The sequence below is a fragment of the Octopus bimaculoides genome, chromosome 4 (genome assembly GCF_046866305.1).
Source record: "Octopus bimaculoides isolate indiv1 chromosome 4, ASM4686630v1, whole genome shotgun sequence".
NCBI classification, from domain to species: domain Eukaryota; kingdom Metazoa; phylum Mollusca; class Cephalopoda; order Octopoda; family Octopodidae; genus Octopus; species Octopus bimaculoides.
In genome coordinates this window covers 17,460,339-17,482,024 of record NC_142931.1, presented here as the reverse complement: position 1 = coordinate 17,482,024, position 21,686 = coordinate 17,460,339, and the positions used below count along the sequence as shown (strand labels likewise).

The following is a 21,686-nucleotide window of genomic DNA, read 5'->3' as shown; positions in this document are numbered from 1 at the left end:
TATAGGATGACCACGTATGTGCATGAGGGACTTCCTGCATACCTTCCAGAAGACATGTTCCTGCACATGCGTGGACGAACTCTCCAAAATGGTGATTGGTATTAGGCGTCACTACAGGAGTTTTGTACTTCTTTGAAATTAATAAATGTCTCTCTTGAAAAAGTCTAAAAATTTGCAGAATGCATTTTGTATCTGGTCACTTATGCATCCATTCTGACTTCTTGTGTTTTATCATACAAACATGGTCTATGCATGCACCTTTGCCTATCACTGCCATCTTTCTTTATTTGACTCATTATTACATTCTGTCTCCTTTTTTACTATTTCCCAATGGATTGCAATGCATCTGATCACTGTATACAATAAGCTAATTATTTTCATTTATCTTTTATTGAGATTGTAACATCATAACAGTGACATCCATAATTGGATGCTCTTAAAGATCAGTACTTTGATAATTAACCTTTTGCAAGTTAATAGCTCACAGATGATCTATGCTTACTATTGGGAGGGGACTGTAAATTCCATAGAAACTTAAGTTGATTTGGTTTTATTAATTGTGAAACAGCTACAGGTGGTTTTTTGCTAGTAATGCCCCAGTTTAACATTTAGTCCTTCAGTACCATATACCAGAGTCCACTATTATTATTATAATTATTATTATTATTGAGTGAGAGAGCAGTGCATGCCATCAAAGTGACACTGGGGTAAAATATACGAAGCCCATTATACCCATCACGACTACCCATCTGATAAGGGTACACCAGGCAAATGCATCACAACCATATGTGCGCGACATGGTGATCTCATATCAAGATAAACAGTGCATGACCTTGCAGGTGGAGCCCAGTTAGAATTTTCTTCAGGTCGAGTAGTCCATCCTGCTCTAAAGGTCCCTGAATAAGGTTTGTTTCAGGATGTTGAGCAAAACACCCATGTTTACAAAGGTGAATTATTCAAACCCCAAAGAATTCTTCTAAACACATGGCAGTGATGCTCCCCCACTACTTCTGCTCATGATCAGAGATGCACATATCGTCAGCCACCAAGGGACATGCTCAACTGGTTACGGTCAAACAACTGACAAGCAAATCTGTGGTATTAAGCAGAATATTTGCTGTAGCCCATCTTTTTATACCAAGACTAAACAATGTACATGATAACACTTCCAATCAATTAAGATCAGAAGCCATGAGAGCCACTCTCTGGCACTGCATCATTATTATTATCACTATTATTTTTATTGTTGTTGTTGTTATTATAAGGCAGCAAGCTGGCAGAATTGTTAGCACACCAGGCAAAATGCTTTGCAGTATTCAACTGTCTTTATGTTCTGAGTTCAAATGCTGCTGAGATCAACTTTGCCTTTCATCCTATTGGGGTTGATAAAATAAGTACCAGTTGAGCACTGAGGTCAATGTAATCAATTTACCACTCCCCCAAAGTGCTGGCCCTGTGCCAACATTCAAAATTATTATGATTATTGTTGTTGTTGCTATTGTTATTATTGGGTGAGACTAGCCAGGAATTGTATAAAAATTTTTTAATATTTTGCTTATTGTAGAGAATAAGCAATTTATTGCACATAAATGTTAACAAAATCTTATATGGACCCCCACTGAGAACTACTAATTTAGATAATAGTGGTAGGATGGAAATGTAATGTCATCTGAGTAAATTTTCAAAAGAGGCAGTGATTATTAAAATCTCTTTTACCACCTAACTCTAATAAGAATGCAATATAAAAAGCTGCCCAGTTATAATGGGCTAGTTCTCTGCTCTGTTTGCATGGTATTAAGTGGATAAGAGACAAATTGCACATGGATAGGACACTAGTCTATGAGAGGTTGATAATTTGATATCTAATTTCTGTTAGTGGAACAGAGGTTTATAGAATTAAGTGTACCAGAAAGTCAAAAGTAGAATTAAACACAACGAATGAGTTTCTTGTCCAATATCTCCCAACTGTTCTGTTTCTCAACCATTTTGTTTCTACTCTATCATTCTCATCATGCTTTCAGCCTAAAACCAATTTCCTTGGTATCCTGAAATTTCTCCCCGAATCATGAAATATCCACCCCTGCTCCAGGGAAAATTTCCATCATTGTAAGAATCGCAAGTGTAGATTGTATTAATTATAGAAAATTATTTTTTCTTTCAAGCAATAAAAAGTAAATAAATAAAATGACTCTTTAGTGTGAGTCGTTAAGATACCAATATTTGTTTCTTTGATATTTTTGTTAATTCTTTTTGTTTCTTTAGAATCTTTTCAACAAATTGTAAATATATATTTTCTTTGCCATACATACTTAATACTCTGAAAATTATTTCCTTCTCTCTGCAGATATTAATTTTAAGACATGAAAATTGAAACCAAAAATATATAATTATATATTTTTAAGTAAATCTTCCCATTTCAAATCAGTTATAAGCTGGAGCGTTGAGAGATTTGCTTACTATGAACTGGTAAAATTTCCCCTCCACTCCATTTCTTTCTTTTCTTTAGCTTCACTTATTCCAGTAAATATCTCAAAATAAATTTATTGCTTAATAATTTGGAAACGACGGCAGACATCTATTTCTGTTTTTATTATTGCATAAATAATTTTGCTATTGCATAGCTTTTACACAGAAATGATTGATGAAGCAAATAAACGCCATCTGCAAAATATTCAATGCAGAAATAAAAGAATGCATCACTGCAAGCTAAATACACATAAATGTGCATGGTTTAGCAAAACATATTTTATGTATGCGATATGCTTCAATAGGTCACAAAGAAAATGCAATTGTATTTACGGGCGTGCCCACATTACACATACAGAGGTAATCTTACAGGATAGAGCCGTTTTCAAATGTCTTCAGAATTATCTCCCTTCTCTAATGGTGTCCCTCGACATAAACATTTCATTTCGTTTACAATTTTACCATAATTTAATCATATCACCCATTGCAACAATTTCAAACGATAACTCCAAGAGGAAAATTATTTTTACACCTGAAGCAAAGAAATAAACCAGATATTTATTTTTGTTTTGTTTTTATTTCTACTTTTTAAAATGCATTTTCATTATGTCACTTTTGTTTATGCTTATTGTAATTCGTAATTAGCAGAAGATAATTTGTAATTTTCACCCACAAATACAGGAGCATGTACGAGATCGCTGACCTGCTAGAAATAGCAATCGCATCTCTCTGAAATCACACACTATAATCAAAAACGAACACATCGGACAACACAGTCGGAATGGTCACGGCCGGAATGTTTCAGATATAAGTTTACTCAATCAGAATTTGTTGTTAAAACAACGATTTTAAAATGTCCTTATTTAAGATAATCTCTCTTTTTCAGCCCCTATATTCTTACTCATAGGACCTGAGCCAGTAACTTCATCGGTATGCAGAGGTTTAATTTTCAATTCCAATACTATAAACATTCATTAAATCAACAAGCTACGAACGACTCTTCGAGAAGTCAGTCGACAAACGAATTCAGTCTTTCACACTTCTGTACTGTGTGATTTAGTTGTTTACATCCAGGTCAGTTCCGATCGAGCAGATCTTTGGTCAAAGGCATTCCAGCCGTGACCATTCCATCGCTTTTATTTCTTGGTCTACACAATATCTAATATATCCTTCCTCTTCTATAATGGTAGAATGAGATTTGAAAGAATTTGACTGTTATTTGTAGCAGGTTGAATGACCGTATAGACTTCTTAATTGTCTATTTTAAACCCCAGGTTAACCTTAACAGAGCAGATCGATGATCAAAAACATTCCATTTACGACCAGCACGACAGCTTTTTATCATGTAGGTTTACAATATCTAATGTGTCCCGACTTTATATAAGACTGTCATGAGTGACAAGAAGGAGATTTGGTAGCTATTTTTGACAGGTCAATCGACCGCGAAGACGCTCTTGATTGTTTAGTTCCGATCGAGCAGATTCATGATCAAACGTACTCCAGCCATGACCATTATGTATCTTTTTTTATATCTAGGATTACATTATTCAGTGCGTCCTTCCTTTTTTTTTTAAGACAGCAGAAAGATTCAACTGCTATTTCTAGCAGATTAAACGACCGCGTAGAGGTTCTTCAGTTGTGAACATAGATGGCGGTTTGTCTGTGTAAATATGTGTGACTTCGCCCACCCCGTTAATGGACCTGCTTTTTATTATTATTATTATTATTATTTTCCCCCTCTCTACTACTTGGCAAGTGGCCAAGAAGAACGACTAAACTTTTATACAAGAACCATGCGGCAACTACGCATGCGTCCAATGTTCCGAGACGTTTCTTCTCGTGTAGTGTTAGGAAGACGACGGTGGCAGTAGACGAGAAGGGTTAGCACCTCTATGACTATCGCCGCTAATAATAGATAAAGAGGGGCACAAGTGAGCGACGAGAAAGGAACTAACACTGATAGAATGACACAAAGGGTTCACGCGCGCGCGCGCACACATACATAATATAATACACACCTCCACTCCACACGCACGTTGTACGAAGTGAGAATCGTTGGTGCTCAAAGAAGTATACGAATCTTTTTTTTTTCTTCCCTTCTTCTCCCCTGCTGTAAACATCCTGGCCATTTATTTTGTTCAGTCTAAAGAAGAGAGAGTAAATAAACACCACCACCACAATGGAGACAAAGTAAAAATAATAAAAAGAAAAAAAATAAGAAGAAAGTAACAAAACAGACAATTCTAAATAAGGAACCTAACCGTTAATTGCCATTGGATAAGTATACAAGTAACAAAACTGACGAGGAATACTTGGGACTAAGCGAGGCGTAAAACAGTATTTTCTCTCCATCGACGTTGGCGACGGCGAAGAGGCCTCGCACTGTACTTGCCCTCACTACTCCCCCTCTCCTTCTTTATCTCTCTCTTATTAACTCTACTCCTACTCTACCTCCCTCCCTCGATATTTTCTTCTACTGTTACTATCACCACTGCACCCACCATTTATTCCCCGCCTCGCCCTTCCACACTAATCTGTTACCATTTACTTTATGTATTGCAATGAGACAATAAGGGCACACACTTCCAATCTAGTCTTTTTCTTCTTCTTTTCCCTTGACGGGGGAAACAAAACGTCAACAAACTAGTTTTTCTTTTTAATGCCTGATCTATTTTCAAAACCTACATGCATGCATGTATCATCAGTCCTCAAAGACCTCAACACAACAGAAGAGTTGTCTGCTGTACAATACACATTGAAAGTATGTATATGCATGTACAGATTATAAATGCACATAACTTGGTTCTATGTATGTCTTTACTTGTGTTTCTCAGAATCATATTGCTGTCCTCTTTCCAGTCGTTTACTCCACCTCTCTACTAGTTTCTTTCACATTATTTATTTTATTGTGACTGTTAAAAACATCAGTCTCCTATGTTGTAGCAATCTACTAGTTTGTTTAGTTGTTAGTCTCATTATTACAAAATAACATAAACGAAAAAAAAGAAATATATATATGCAAGTAATATTTGTTATATCGGCATAACTTAACATTATAAATGCTATCTAGACTAGATATGTGTGTAAATATATGCATGCAAACTATGTATTTATGTCATTAGTAAAGTATACTTTTCTCTGATGATATTAATTAGTAAAGGGTTTAAAGTAAAACTCTAGTTAAATGACATTGAACTAATATTTACGGAATTAGAAAAGCATAATAATAATAAATAGTTGTAAGCATCTATATTATTTGTTTGCATCGATCTATTTATGTGTTGTGTTATTGGAGATGATGATGGCTCTAGTAGTGTACATGACACCTCAATTAGAAGAAAAACAAATTCAATCGGAATCAAAATCTCCACTGGAATCCTGCAAACAACTGTCATCATATCGTCAACAACAGCAACGTGAAGAACAACAATTAAAAGTGAAAATTCTAGGTCTTTCAGGGGATGATAAAAAGAAAGTCAATTGTATTTGTTGCTGGACAGACGGAGGAAGATCACAAGTTCGTGTGTCGTGAAGCTGTTGAGACGAAGCGACACAGTAGGAACGTGTGAGGTGAGATTAGAAAAATACATAACAAAAACAAAACAAAACAAAAAAAAGACAAACGGTGATAACGAGAAAAGCAAGAAAACTACAATAAAAAAAGATTAAATTAAAGCAACAAAAGGGGAGGGGGGTACAAAAAGGAGGTGAAGTATTAGTATAGGTTGTAGAGGGGGTAGCAGTAGTAATAGAAGTAGGAAGAGGTGAGACGAAGAAGCATGCACCAGTCGTTAAGGTCCGTTTAGAATACCTCCAGTGTTTACTGCTACCACCACTATTTTGTTACTACTCTGGTGGTAACGTCTACTCTAACCGCACCCCTATTTTTTGCTACTACGTCGTAAGGAGTTGTAGTAGTGGTTGTGGGATAGGGAAAAAAAAACTATTGTAAAAGACCACCACCACCACCACCATCATCATCACTACGTCTTGCAATATTACTATTACTAACACCACTACTACTGCGACTACCACCGTTGTTACACCTACTACCACCACTACTACTTGCATTGGCACTACTACCACCACGTCTGGTCTGGTCCGTGTCATAGTAATAATATCCAGCAATACTACTGCTGCATTACACCATCATTGCATCTGTGAAGCCAGCAGGAGCAGTAGTAGTAGTAGTTGTAGTAGTAGCAGTAGTAGTGATAGCACCACTACTACTACTGCTGCTGCAGCCGTCAACTAAAGGCGATAGTAGCCTTTGGGGGGAAAACAAAAAAACAAAAAAAAAAATATTCAGTAACTGGACGGACGGACGACAACAACACCAGCGAGCAACAGCAAAAACGAAGGAAAAAGAGAGACAAAAATAAGGATATTTTAGTTTTGGAGTTGGAGGAGGGAGAAAAAAGAAAGGAAAATTAATAACAATCATAATAATAGTAGTAGTAATAGTAATCATCATCATCATCATAATAAGCATTGAACTACCAGTCATCTCTCTCCCCCCACTCCCCTCACCTTTCAAAACGTGATATTTGTTTTTTTTCTTCTCTGCTCTCTCGTCCACCCCTCCACCAAATAATCGCAACAAACAGTGATGTTTTCCACGTCCAGTGCAGCTAACGAGAGATTGACCTATGATTACACCTGCGAAGCCAACGTATCCAAGTGGCAAAACCTGTTCACTGCTTCCCTGCAAAAGGTGAGTTACAACAATCACATGAATTATATTTTTGTTTGTTTGTATGTGTGTATATATCTATATCTATATATCTATATGGGTTTTCTGCCCACCCATCCTCCCATTCTCGTTATCATACCTCTCATTTCTTTTTCCCTCCACTCACATACACACACACACCAAGTCTATTTTTATTTCATTTTTAAAATATACATTACACACTACACTGACATACACACACTCACGCATGTGTATGCTATGGTAGATTTAAGATTTACAATCAGATATACGTTTATATATACACACACATATATATAATGTGTGTATGTATGTCTGTAAATGCTTCGTACGATTGTATATGTTGCACTCATGTATGTCTTGTGTTGTCTACGAGATTGTAATATTGGCCATGTTGTGATCACTTATGATGGCTACTTTGTATATGTTGTACAGTTTTCTACACATTTCCTACCAAAACTGCATTCCTCGTGTGTCCTGATACATTCACGCAAATATACAAGATAACATTTGTCTATTTCCCATTGAATTTCGGTGCTTTTCGTTAATTCGATTAATTCCCCCTTTTAGGTGTCAATTGAAAAGGAAGTCTACAAAATAACCATTTTTAAAAACAAAATTGTAAATTAACTATTAGTCAAAACTTTTCCCCACTCTCTCCAATGTGAGGTGGTGTGTGTTTTTCTTCTCCTCTATGTACATAACTTTAATTTTGTTGATAGTTTCTATTATTTCATTCGCCAGAGGGCAACAAAATAAGTACCAGTCATATAAAATGATACATCTACTGACTACCTCTCTGCACTATGGCCTTCTGTCTTGTCAAAAGAAGTTCTATTATTTTCTGTCTTTGTTAGAAATCATCATTGTTGTTATTTACTTATTTATTTATTTATAACAAGTGTCTGTCCTAAACCCGAGATAATAATTCATGTCTTCCATGATAACTTCTCACGTTTGTGTATATAGTTCGGTTCAACTGTTGAATCATGACTTTCCGAGGTTTGCTTCAGTTTAATAACATAAATATGCCACAATATCATATCTTCTTGATCCGATCATTAACCTCATAATATACCTCGCCGCCAACAATGGTCACTATCATCACCAACTTACCAGTGACATTTTATCATCATCATCATCGTCATCCTCATTACTATTATTAAATGACATTCATTAGTAAACACTGCCGGCTGCAGTCTCGATCCATCTATTTTTGGAAAGGTGCAAACGACAGTGACTCTACATGGCCATTAAAAAATAATAAATAAGTAAACGAATTATTTTGCTCATGTTAGACAGAAACCATAAGTTTCTAGCGATACTGTCTTGTTAATAAAAAAAAGTAATAAAAAATTAGAAAAAAAGCATTGATAGTGGAGGGTATGTGAATCGGGTAGAGTTTACCCTATCTACAGCATCAGATTTTGTAACAGGGTCTACAATCCAGATAACCTTTTTAGAAAACCTCGAAATGTCAGGATAAGTTTTTATTTTTTTATTTTTTACTTACTCATTTCGAGAAATAGAACGTGAGTTGCTGACTTAGACCACGCTGATTAATAGAATTGTCTCAACAGATAGACTGAGGTCTTTTAACTTATTACTTACAAGTCCGGACAAAAACAAAAACAGTCAGTCCTACATAGCGCTTAATAAACTAATCAGTTTTGACAATGTAATTAAATTCTTTGTTTTTTTTTTAATCTGTTTCTGTACATGCATCGGCCATTTGTTTGCTGGGAATCATAATATCGAAAATTGAAATATTAATACATAACTGTTTTATTTCATTTGGCAACAACTTTTAATTGTTTTGTTACAAAGCCGTTTACTTTTCAAACAAGATTGTATTATTATTATTATTATTATTATCATACCCGCACTCTTCTCAAAATGTATTGCCTTGTGCCTGTATTATTATTATTATTATTATAGGCCAGTGGATATCACCGAACTGGATGCTTGATTATATCCCAAATTTGCTGTTTTCGCTCCAAATCTTGTCGGTTAATTTTGTTTTTCGCCCTTTTGAAGTGAAAATTATATACCAGTAAAATATTACCGACTCTGTTTACGTCATTCTCAGAACTATAACCTTATCCTTAGATAAAAATAATTATTACTATAAACAAAATGCACGTGGTGCTATAATAATTTCTTCTTCAAGTCCCGACCTGCTACCTTTGTTGGCCAATAGGTGAGTCCATTGGACAGGTGTCACTAGCTTTGAGACGCACGTTTTGTGTATAAAACGTGTTATATTAAGTCCAACTTCGTATTTAGATATATGTTTGCTGTAAGATATCTGTATTGATTCTGAAAATTACTTTTATTATTATTATGTCGAATTTCTCTGAAGAATGCTTCGTAACAACTTGATTATGGCAAGGGTCATTAACAATTTAATTAGTAACACGATACTTTGATAATCTATTTCCTGGATTTCTGTAATTTAACTTCGGCTCTTGTCACTGGACTCCACCCAGTGTCTCTTGTCCAGTCGCTTCTAATGAGTAACCAGTTTTCAATATTTGTGTATTGTTAACGTAAATGAAGTAATTGCTGCAGTATAGATTTTCCTTATGATTGTATCTTGTAATGTCATCAGGTTTGGGCTGACTAAGTTTCTATGATGTCAGCAGGCAGGCTTGGCTTGCTGGCTGGGCGTTAGTAATAGTTAAGAAGGGACGTGACTCCATCCATTAAAAATGTTTATCGCCCTTGTTTATTAACCCTTTGCAGTTTAAAAACAAATGGAGGAAATTGGTCTCAAAGACATAAAATAGTTTCTACGGTTATCCTTTGAATTTTACGGATGAGGTTTCGATTTCGCCCTTAGAACGTTTGGAATATGTTGAATTGAAATTATAATCGAAAATTCTACGTTCAGTAATCGCAAAATGTCATAAGAGAAGGCCAAATGATATAATAGTAAACTTGATTGCTTATATGGGTCATTGAGTATTAAGATATGTCAGTTACGCTTATTAGTTTGTCAAATGGCTTAGTCTCAAACATGCAATGGCTTTGATTTGGTTGTTTACGTTCTGATATCTTCTGACCTATCAAATTAGTTTGACCTCTTGTTTTGTTTTTTTTTCAACATCTGCCAATCCACATTTTGTTGCAAAAATATAATTTCTTAACGGAAACTTAGAACATTAAATGGGACCATTTCCCCATATTTTATTAGTAAACATTGTCGGCTGCAATCTCGAGGTATCTAATTTTGGAAAGGCAACTACATGGCCATAATAAATAAGATGAAAGCCATAAATTTCTGACGACACTGTTCCGTTAAGAAAAGAAAAAAATAATGTAAAAAAAAAGATTAGAAAAGGCATTGATAGTTGAAAGTGTTCTTTTTAAATCGTCCTGATCCGTGGTTTTCTTTCATTATTTACACGGTTTAAAATGGGACATAAATTGCAGATAAATTCTGTCTTTTCATTTTTTTTTAAACATCTAGTACTTCGTATGGTTGAATAACTTTTATAGGCCCTGAATGTTGCGGTTTGTATCAGATTTGAACTACATTGAATAGATATCCATTGATTTGATATATTAGCTTTGTGGAAGATTTGGTTAGCTTCTTTTTTAACTGTGATTTCGCTGGATTAGTGAACTTTAGTGTATTACTAGTAGAGATGACAAAACTCAATCCTGGCAGAATTTCATTTAGGTGTAGGGGTGGACAGAACAAAATATTTTGTACCTATGACAAACTATATAAAAGAAACAAAATGTTCCTTTAGAGAAGGAAGTTATAAATACCAGAACCAAACTGAGAAATAAAGTGAAACAATCACAAATCCATGAGATAGTCTAATGCAGAATTAAGTTTAACCTTTCTCAGTATTAATTATTAGATATTAATCAGCATTGTGTTATATATTCATAAATTTTGCAAACACCGACCCCCCCCCCCACATTAATAGCACCAATTATTTTTAAGTATTAAATATTAAACACTACTTGCTTAATATGAACATGAGATAGAATCATAAGCTTTATCTAGCTTCGAGCCTGCTGGTTCAAGGCTGAAATCTTCTTGGCGTTCATTTAATCTTTGTTTCTGGAACCAGTGAAATAATTGTCCCCCTCCCCAATCATCATTGTCTTTATGTTCTCTTTTCTGTGCTGGAATGGGTTTGAGAGATTTCTTGAGGTCAGATTCTATAGCTGAATGCTCTTCCTGATGCCAAATTGTTTCCAAGTGAAACATTTTATTCCTCTGCTAGTCTTGCATGTCAAACCACTGAGCTATGCATAGAAATGTCAATGCTGTTCAAGCAGTCTCAATACAAAGACATCATCATCATCACCATGTAACATCTGTTTTCCTTGATGACATGTGTTGGACTGTTTGACTGGAGCTGGTGAGCTAGAAGACTGTGCCAAGTTCTACTGTCTGCTTTGGCATGGTTTCTACGGCTGGATGCCCTTTGTAATGCCAACCTCTTTACAGAGTGTACGGGGTGCTTTTTTACATGACACCAGCACCAGCAATGTCACCAAGTAACTTGCAAGACAAGACCTTTCAGCTGATTCCTCAATGTTGAGATAAAACACTCATGCACTCACTTGTGTGTGTGTGTATTATATATAAAATAAGTGATGCCATGGCTATGTGGTTAAGAATTTTACTTTGAGACCACATGTTTTAGTGTTTATTCCCTCCGCATGGACACTGTTGGCTAGTGTCTTCAAGTATAGCTGTGGGTTACTCAATGCCTTGTGAGTGAAGCTTGATAGATGGAAACTCTAAAAAGCCTGTTGTGTGTGTGTGAATGTGTTTGTGTGTGTCTTTTCCTCTTGGCTTGTCTGTCCAAATTGTAAACAAAACTCATTGTCGTACATAGTGTCATTTGCTGACAACTCTCTACAAAAGCATGTATGGCCTTTGAACTTTTTTGTGAATTAAAGGACAAGGGGGAAATATCTTATTCGGATTGCTGATGGGAAGAGCATCTAGCTGTAGAAAAATCTAACTCAACAAGTTTTGTCTGCCCCGTGCGAGCATGGAAACTCATTGTTGCCATCATTTTACACTTGTATGCTGGTGAGGTTTGTTTACAATTAGCACACATTGTCAAGACAAGAGACACCCCCTCCACCTCACATATATATGCAACATGAAGCTACTTTTAGTTTGTCTTCCAAATTCACTCACAAGGCTTTGATCAATAGAAGACAATTGCCCAAAGTACCATGTGGTGGGACTGAGTCCAATACCATGTGGTTGCAAAGTGAATTTCCCAACGACACATCTCTGAATGGTAAAACATGGTGATGATGATATGTGTATGTGTATATATTTGTACATATATCTCAATATTTATATATAGAACCTATGCCAATATGGAAGTGGACATTAAATAATGATGGCGATTTATATGTGTGTATAATATATATATATATATATAAACAGGCTTCTTTACAATTTATGTCAGGCATTGGTCGGCCTGTAACTATAGTAAAAGACATTTGTTCAAAGTGTCACATAGTGGGACTGAACCTGAAACCATGTAGTTGTGAGGTAGAATTCTTAACCACATAGCCATGTCCTAACACACACACATATATATATGCTGCCTGACTGGCACCCATGCCGGTGGCATGTAAAAGCACCATTTGAGCGTGGTCAATGCCAGTGCTGCCTGACTGGTCCTGGTGGCACGTAAAAAGCACCCACTACACTCTCGGAGTGGTTGGCATTAGGAAGAGCACCCAGGTGTAGAAATTTTGCCAAATCAGATTGGAGCCTGGTGTAGCCTCCCAGCTTGCCAGTCCTCAGTCAAACCGTCCAACCTATGCCAGCATGGAAAGCAGACGTTAAACGACAACAATGATGATATATATATCATCATCATCGTTTAACGTCCGCTTTCCATGCTAGCATGGGTTGGACGATTTGACAGAGGACTAGTGAAACCGGATGGCAACACCAGGCTCCAATCTAATTTGGCAGAATTTCTACAGCTGGATGCCCTTCCTAACGCCAACCACTCAGAGAGTGTAGTGGGTGCTTTTACGTGTCACCCGCACGAAAACGGCCACGCTCGGAATGGTGTCTTTTATGTGCCACCCGCACAAGCCAGTCCAGGGGCACTGGCAACGATCTCGCTCAAAAATCCTACGGGAGCCAGTCAGGCGGTACTGGCAACGACCACGCTCAAAATGGTGCATCTCATGTGCCACCCGCACAAGAGCCAGTCCAGGGGCACTGGCAACGATCTATCCTTGGTTATTCTTTACTGCTTGCACCTTCAGCTGATGCTTTTTCAATCAGTAGTTACTTCTGCATACACATCACATATCCATATTATGCCAGTCGTCTTCCTGCTCATTTTGGTTAATGCCTTCCAAACTCAACCACTCCCTCAGTTCACTTCTTCTGTTCTGCTTTTCATGCAAGTTAGCATTACACATTCAACAAACCATACCTGACTCATTTCTTTCCACCTTCTGCGCATCTTTTATATTCTAATGTCTATCTCTCTCTACTAAGCAGCATCGGCATAATGCTTCTTTTTGCATCTAAGGAGAAATACTTTGTTATTGTTGTTTAGCTCCAAATCATCCTTGATTGGGCATACCTTTGCTCAAAAGCATTCCAGTTGTGACCATCCTGCTTTTTTAGGGATATCTCTGACTATATTATCTTATGTGTCTCTCCCTTTTTTCTAAAACAGGAGAGTATAATATGAAGGAGACTTGGTTGCTATATCTAGTAAGTCAAGCAACTGCTTGGACTCTCCAACATTCGCTTGAGAGACAGTTCTTCACACCTTTTTAAAGTTTATACATTTCACTGTAATCACCCTACAAGCCACCCAAACAGTTTAAGGATTTTATTTTACAGATGCTATTGCTAATTACATCTGTGTATTTTTTTTTTTTTAATCTAGAGAGTTAAATGACTAAATATTACTTTCCTCATTTGTGCAGGATATTATAAAATCTACCATCTACCTCATCATTATCATTTAACATCCATTTTCCATGCTGGCATGGGTTGGATGGTTCGACAGGAGCTGGCAAGGCCAAGAGCCACATCAGGTTCCATAACCTGCTTTGACTTGGTTTCTACAGCTATATACCCTTCCTAACACTGACCACTTTCCAGAGTGCAGTGGATGCTATTTTGCATCGCAGCAACACCAGTACACTCTCTGGCATTGAAAAATCTATTTTCATCATGATGAATTAGCTACATCAGTTTGCCATATCACTTATTCATTTCCTTTCTCAATTCCAAACTCAACATTACAGTATGTTCCCTCATAAAATTATCCGATTACTACCTAATCGAAGCACAACTTACTCAAGGTCAATTCACCACACACTATCTATGTTTTGATCTCTATGGTCAGGTTATTTGTCAGAGCTTTACTAATTCTACACTGACTACATATTTGTAACTAAAATCCATTTGATTAAGCTAAGCCATGAACAAAAACTGTCCATGTAGGTATGTTCTTCCTTATCTCACATACACCAAAAGCCCAACAACTTCCAATACCAGCAGTTCTCCTACAACAAGACACATAGAATAGAAGCAAGCTTCTTAACCACACAAGTGTGATTGTATGGTTAAGAAGATTACTTTCCATCCATGTGGTCTTGGCTCATCCTAGCAAGATGACTTGTCATGGCAGTGTTACTGTCATCACCCTCAATGAGCCTCTATTTTGGTTTCTGTCCTTATCAAACTCTAACTTTCCTCTCTTATGGGTATCTCTCTTCAACTTATGAAAACATGAGAACATGTCATATCCCCAAAGAATAATCCTCTACCAACCACAAGTGTATTACACTCACTTTTAATATCAAAGAGGCAATCTTGAAAAACTATTTTTCTTATATTTTTTGGTTTCCTTCTCCATGTAGTGGTGGTCAAATGGTCAACATTGAATCATTTCTATCCAACATCTACTTTCTCATATCATGCACCAGTACCTCTCTTATTTTTGAGCTCTTAAAATGTGATAATATGACTTGATGTCAGCTCAGGAGTAGCTATTAACTATATCTGTTCTCTTGGATATGAAATTTGTCAGCTCACTTCATTTGAGTGTGTGTGTTTTGATACATCTCTCACTCTCCCTTATCCTCATTTAGAGTGTAAAATGGTTCAATTATGTTTCCTAAATACCTCTGAGGCTGTATTAATTGCCTCTTCTCAACCATTTCTTACCAGGTATACTCCTTTGGATTATCTACTCACAACCTAGATATTTTTCACCAACCTTGCATTACATCTATGAACTGAGCTTCTGGAAATATCCTCCACTATGGTCATATTAAATGTAGTCTTATTCAATAGCATGCACTTTTGTGAAGGTGCATGACTGTGGTAACAGCATCTGGCTTGCAATCATGAGGTAGTGAGTTTGATTCCTGAACTGGGCTTTTTTTTCACATTGCTTCTGTTCACTCAGCTGTAGAAATGAGTTGCAACATCACTGGTACCAAACTGTATTGGCCTCTGCCTTTCCCTTGGATAACATCGGTGACATGGAGAGGAGAGGCTGGTATACATGGGCGACTGCTGGTCTTCCATAAACAACCTTGCCCAGACTTGTACCTAGAAGGGTAACTTTCTTGGTGCAATTTCATGGTCATATGTGACCGAAAGTGGTGTCTTACCCTATACAGTAGCCTCACAGCACAGAAATTATATGAATCAAACATGACTACAGTACTGTCTCTCCATTTCCTGCTTGTGAATGACAAAGCTGAAACTTGAAATGCTAACTAAGCATCGTGATTTCAAATAGTGATCGCTCATCTTGAATATAGTTAAGACCAGAGCCATCTTAGCAGCAATATAGCCCCCTAAGTAAATCAATGCATTGGGTCCTATGGTATTTATTATTTATTGACAACTAGCCAAAGCATACATATATCAGAATTGGGCTCCTAGACCCTTGAGGCCCCTCTCCGAACAACTGCCCAGTGTGCTCATGACTTGAGATATCACTACTTAGGACTACATACCAAAGGTGGTGGTAGTATGGCGTCCTGCACTGTAACAGCTTGTCACTGAATCCACCATTTGTTGGTGATTCCTTATCCCTGGTGGATGACACCATTGCACCACTCAAGTGACACCCCTCCAACCCGTGGGTCTGTTTGGGTAGTCATTGCTGGTGAGGGTTTTATGAGGTTGGAGTGCCCAAAGGGCATGCAGTGGGACTGAACCTGAAACCATGTGGCTGGGAAGCGAATTTCTTACCACACAGCCATTACTATACTTATTCATGTACAACACCCTCTTTTTCTCCCCAATTTTTAAACTCAAAAATTAGGGATGCACATTAAACATGAGAAGTAAATGTCTGCTTGTCCCATTTACACAGCAGTATTTGGGATGACATAACTGGAGATGTTATCCAAGCTGATCAAAGTGTTACAAAGAGTGTAAATCACAATTATAATGTCACATTTTTTTGCTATGATAGTGATGATATATGTCATGTTCGTTATTGTCTTTAGCATGCCCATATTGGAAATTGTATTGGTCAAGGTTGTTTCCTATTTTACTAACACATTAAAAAGATTCAGATGTAATGTGTAAAATTGAAATGATGATATGCACTTACATTGTTTATATGCTACTGTGTATCTTAGTTTGTCTATATACACTATTATAAGAGCATAGACTTATTAAAATTGATTTTGTTTCAATATCCACTATAAAAGGAAATAACACCATTGTGTTCCAGCCATAACCAGTCAATATATTGTTTAATATATATGCAATATCATCATCATCATCATCATCATCATCATCATCATTTAATGTCCGTTTTCCATGCTAGCATGGGTTGGACGATTTGACTGGGGACTGGCGAACCGGATGGCTACACCAGACTCCAATCTGATCTGGCAGTTTCTACAGCTGGATGCCCTTCCTAACACCAACCACTCTGAGAGTGTAGTGGGTGCTTTTTACGTGCCACCGGCAGTACTGGCAATGGCCACGCTCAAATGATGTTTTCTACGTGCCACCTGCACAGGAGTCAGTCCAATGTTTTGTTCACATGCCACCGGCACAAGTGCCACTAAGGCGAAGCTGGAAACGATTGCACTCAAATGGTGCTTTTTATGTGCCACCGGCATGGGAGCGAAACCGCTGCTCTGGCAGTGGTCCCGCTTGGATGGTGCTGTTAGCGCTCCACTGGCACAGGTGCCAACACACACACTCACACACATATATATGTATAAATGCTATAATGACTGGATGGTCATGTATAGGATGCTTTTGTGTTACTTCTCACAGCAAGTTATTGAATCACAGATGAAAGTTTTAGCAAATATATGTTCTTGTCATAACATATATATGCAAGCTATATATATATATATATATATGTAGCAGCAAATAAACAGATACTAAGTGTATTTCATTGTTTCACTTGTATCTATTTCAATTTTGCATTTATTTCTGAACCATTTCAACATATTAGTAAAATGGGAAACAACCTCAATGTGTGACAAAATACAGCAACATTTTACTCGCAATTCTTAGTATGAAATAGTCAGAAAGTAAAATTGGCATTAGTAGCAATGAAACGTTGTGTTTTGTTTTCATCTAAACTGAAATTCATACTACAAATTAGATACAATTTTCTGTGTCAACCCAATCTATGTCCTACAAAATGACATATGTAGCATTCGAAGGAATGGTTTTAAAAATGTCTTTTATGTTTTCTGAAAATTTAAAATGCTGTGTTTCAAGTTATTATGATTCTGAAGAATTTTTTTTTTATTAAAAACAAATTCTACCAGATCCTGAATGCTTAATTTTGTAACAAAAATCCAGTTCATAATAAAAAAAAAAGTGTTTAAGTTTTAAAAAATCCACACTTATACAATACTTTGTTTTCTTATGTCAACATAACCATGTGGGCATTACTATACTAACTGAATGTTAAAATTAAGTATAAACTTATTTTTGCTCATTGTTATTATCAAAATCAAAATAATTTTCTTTGACTTTGGGTGTACTTTTACAGCCTTCACAAGTAAATTTCAAAGGTCACTTTCAAATTTGCCTTTTGTTTTGTTTAGGATGTGTGAACTTTTTCAATGCTATTTTGTATAGCAATTATAATAAATCTAAGCTCCTTTTTCAATATATTGTAATTTTAAAGGAAAGTCAGTGCATATTATACATTAGAGTTATTTTTCCAGGATTTTATTGCCCATAATTCGTAATGCACATTATATACCTGAGTGTGTAGAATTGGAGGCAGCTGTCAGATTTGCAAAATCATGAATTTGTGCCTGGAAAGTCTTGCTTCAGTTTTGTTAACAGAGCAATGTCTTCTGTGACTGTAGTGATCTATATATGAGAGACAGTTTTTAAGTACGGTGACGACACAGGAAGGCACTGTCTGCTACTTTTGTTTTGGTGCTGTTTTTCCTTTGATTTTTTGCTTTTCTTCATCAACAAACCTCAGCTTCTCCACTCATCCTTTTAAACCCTTGTTTAGTTTCAGACTCCATCAAGAACAACTGCCTTTCAGTGTTCATGTGAAGAGATTTCATATCTTTCTTGCAGACATCCTTGAAACAAAGATGGTGTGTCCTGTTCTTCTCATACAGCAAATTTTTTGGATCCTCTCATTTGCCATGCAGTGTACAAGGGCCAACTAGCAGAGGTATCATTGTTGCAGTAGATCGAGGGGACTGGGTATGTGCATACAAGCCAGAACCTCGTTGCTGTCTGTCCATTTAATACCCAGGATGTGTTTCAGACTTTGTGGAAGACATTCAGATTGTATGAAGAAAATGCTCTTGTATGGAGTAAGAGCCTTTAAGTCTCACTAGTGTTCAACACTGTGCTGAGGATGCTGGCTCTATTGACTGCAACCATTAGTTTACTGTTCTCCCAGATTCTCATTGTCGGCTTAGTCAGCATTCAGGCTACTTTTCCAAAATGTTTGTTGATCTCAGACCCTTGAGAGAGAGTGAGAGTTTGTCCATACTATGGTGAAACCATAGTATGTGAACTTGTGGATCACCTCCAGCTTGCAGTTGTTAATGGTAATGGTAGAGAAGTGTTCAACATCTTGACCCAGCTTTTTGTCTTCAGATTGAAGGTCAAGCTAAAGGCTAGACAGTCTCTTGTGAGAATGTTCATGATGCTTTGCAGTTGCTGCATCATCTACAAACTGTATGCCACTGGTGAGTACTTCACATACTCTGGGTTTTGCTTTCAGTCAGGACAAACTGAGCAGTTTCCTGTTTGATTTTCTATGAAAGTAAACACCATCAGTTGATGTTCAGAAAATATGCTTTAGCATGACAACAAAGAAAATGTCAAAGAGGGTGGGAGCAAGTACACAGCCCTGTTTCACTACACTGTGAATACTGAAGGATTTCAAGGAAGAGCCATCAAACTGAATGATGCCCTTCATGTCTGTGTGGAATGACTGAACACCCATTCTTGGCATTCTGTCTTCGCAAAGATTTTGTACAGGCTCTACTCACAAGTTTGAATGCCTTTGTGAGTTCAATGAGAGGCGCAAAGTGGTGGTACAACAGGATGATCTTTACGTATGAATAAATATGGAATTAAAAATGTTGTCACAAATGATTGCTTCAAACTACTGTGTGAAAAGAAACTTTAGCATAAACATATGTATATTCATATATCTGTATTTATAAAATGCAGATGTGAATTTGAGGGACAGGTGTAATAGAAATAAAATAAAGACGGCATTAGGAAGGGCATCCAGCTGTAGAAACCATGCCAAATCCGACTGGAGTCTGGCGCAGCCCCTCAATTTACCAGCCCTGGTCAAACCATCCAATCCATGCCAGCGTGGACAATAGACATGATGATGAATTTCATTCAATCTTAAAGCCAATTTAAGTGTCAAAATTTTATCAAAAAAATTAGCACTCACACAACAAAGAAGAAAAATGTAATTGATTTACATTAGTTGAAACTAATCAGTTTTCTATGTAATCAAGTTGATTTAAGAAAAAGTATGGACCCAGGGTGGTCAAACAAGATGCCTTGTGGTATCTGTTTCACTCATTTGTATTCTGACAGAAATACTTGCTATGATACTGGTCCCTGACTGTATCAGCCCATGTTTGTGATCTTTCCCTTGGAAAACATTGTTGATATAAAAAAGGAAGACATATGCTTTGGTAACTGCCAGTCTTCATCATCATTTAATGTCCATGTTTCAAGCAGGCATAGATTGGACATTAGGCCAAGATTGTATTATGCTCCAGTGTCTGTTTAGCATAGTTTCTACGGCTGGATATCTTTCCTAGTGCCAACCACTTTACAGTGTGTATTGGGTGCTTTTGTCTTTATTCCACGTGCACTAGCGAGGTTGCCATGCAATATGTAAGAAGATTATGAACCCCGAGTGTGTGTGCGAGAGGGAACTTTATGCTTGGAAAATAAGGAGGAGTGAGGGAGAAAGCATGGGAGAAAAGGACTGAAGCAGAACAAGTTTCTTGTTGCAAAGTAGCTACATGACTACCCATATTTTAGAAGGGAGGTTGAAGGGGAGGGGGACCTCAAAAGTGATATGAGTGGTGATGAGACCTGTGCATAAAGTGCAGATGACTGATCAACACAGACTGACAGGCTCTTCATACATATCAGTCTCATCAGTAGTAGTAGTAGTATTTAATTAAAAGAGAATTAAACTAGAGCTTATTAGATTTATCTTTAGAAAAAGTGAATGGAAATAGATAGAAAATTACTTGAATATCACACTGGTATCAACACACTGATAATTATATAATCATCCATCACCATCATTTTTACATCCACTTTTATATAGTAGCATGAGTTAGATGAAACCTACTGATGCAATTTTCTTTGGCTGGATGCCTTTCTTGTTAGCAACCCTTGTTTTTGAAGTAAGGTCTGTGTCATTCCACTGATTGTCACACATCAAAATCAAAGAGCTACAGGGCATATTATTTTTGAGAGATATGAACTAACATCGCTGGTACTCAGATGGTATTAACCCTGTATGTACTGTATTTATTTGTGTTTTTTTCAATTAATTTTAAATATAACAAAGAATATAGTAAAATATATATGTATATATGAATATATATGTGTATATATATATATATATGTGTATATATATGTATATATGTATATATATATGTATACATATATGTATATGTATGTATATATATGTACCGGAGTAAGCACATGAAATGTGCAACAAGGTGGAAAAAAGAGTACTCAAATACCAGAGGTAGAGTAATATGCTTTATTTAAAAGCAGCAGAAATATAACAAAAAAACCCTTACTCAGAGTTTCACGTTCCCGTTCATCGGACAGTTTTGTTAGAAATGTATATGTATGTATATATGTATATATATATATGTATATGTATGTATATATATGTATGTATATATATGTATGTATATATATGTATGTATATATATGTATGTATATATATGTATATGTATATATATATATGTATATATATATATATGTATATGTATGTAT

At 36.5% G+C, this 21,686-nt stretch overlaps 1 protein-coding gene across 1 annotated transcript in view; it reads left to right on the top strand.

Annotated features, from left to right (window-relative positions):
• The first annotated feature begins 5,005 nt into the window (after positions 1 to 5,005).
• LOC106875192 (son of sevenless homolog 2) overlaps positions 5,006 to 21,686 on the top strand; it is a 112,111-nt gene continuing 95,430 nt past the window's right edge. Inside the window, exons 1-2 of the mRNA XM_014923231.3 lie at positions 5,006 to 5,227; positions 7,074 to 7,180. Of these exons, the coding sequence (XP_014778717.1) occupies positions 5,152 to 5,227; positions 7,074 to 7,180 (183 nt within the window). The 5' untranslated portion in view covers positions 5,006 to 5,151. The remainder of the gene's footprint in view (positions 5,228 to 7,073; positions 7,181 to 21,686) is intronic.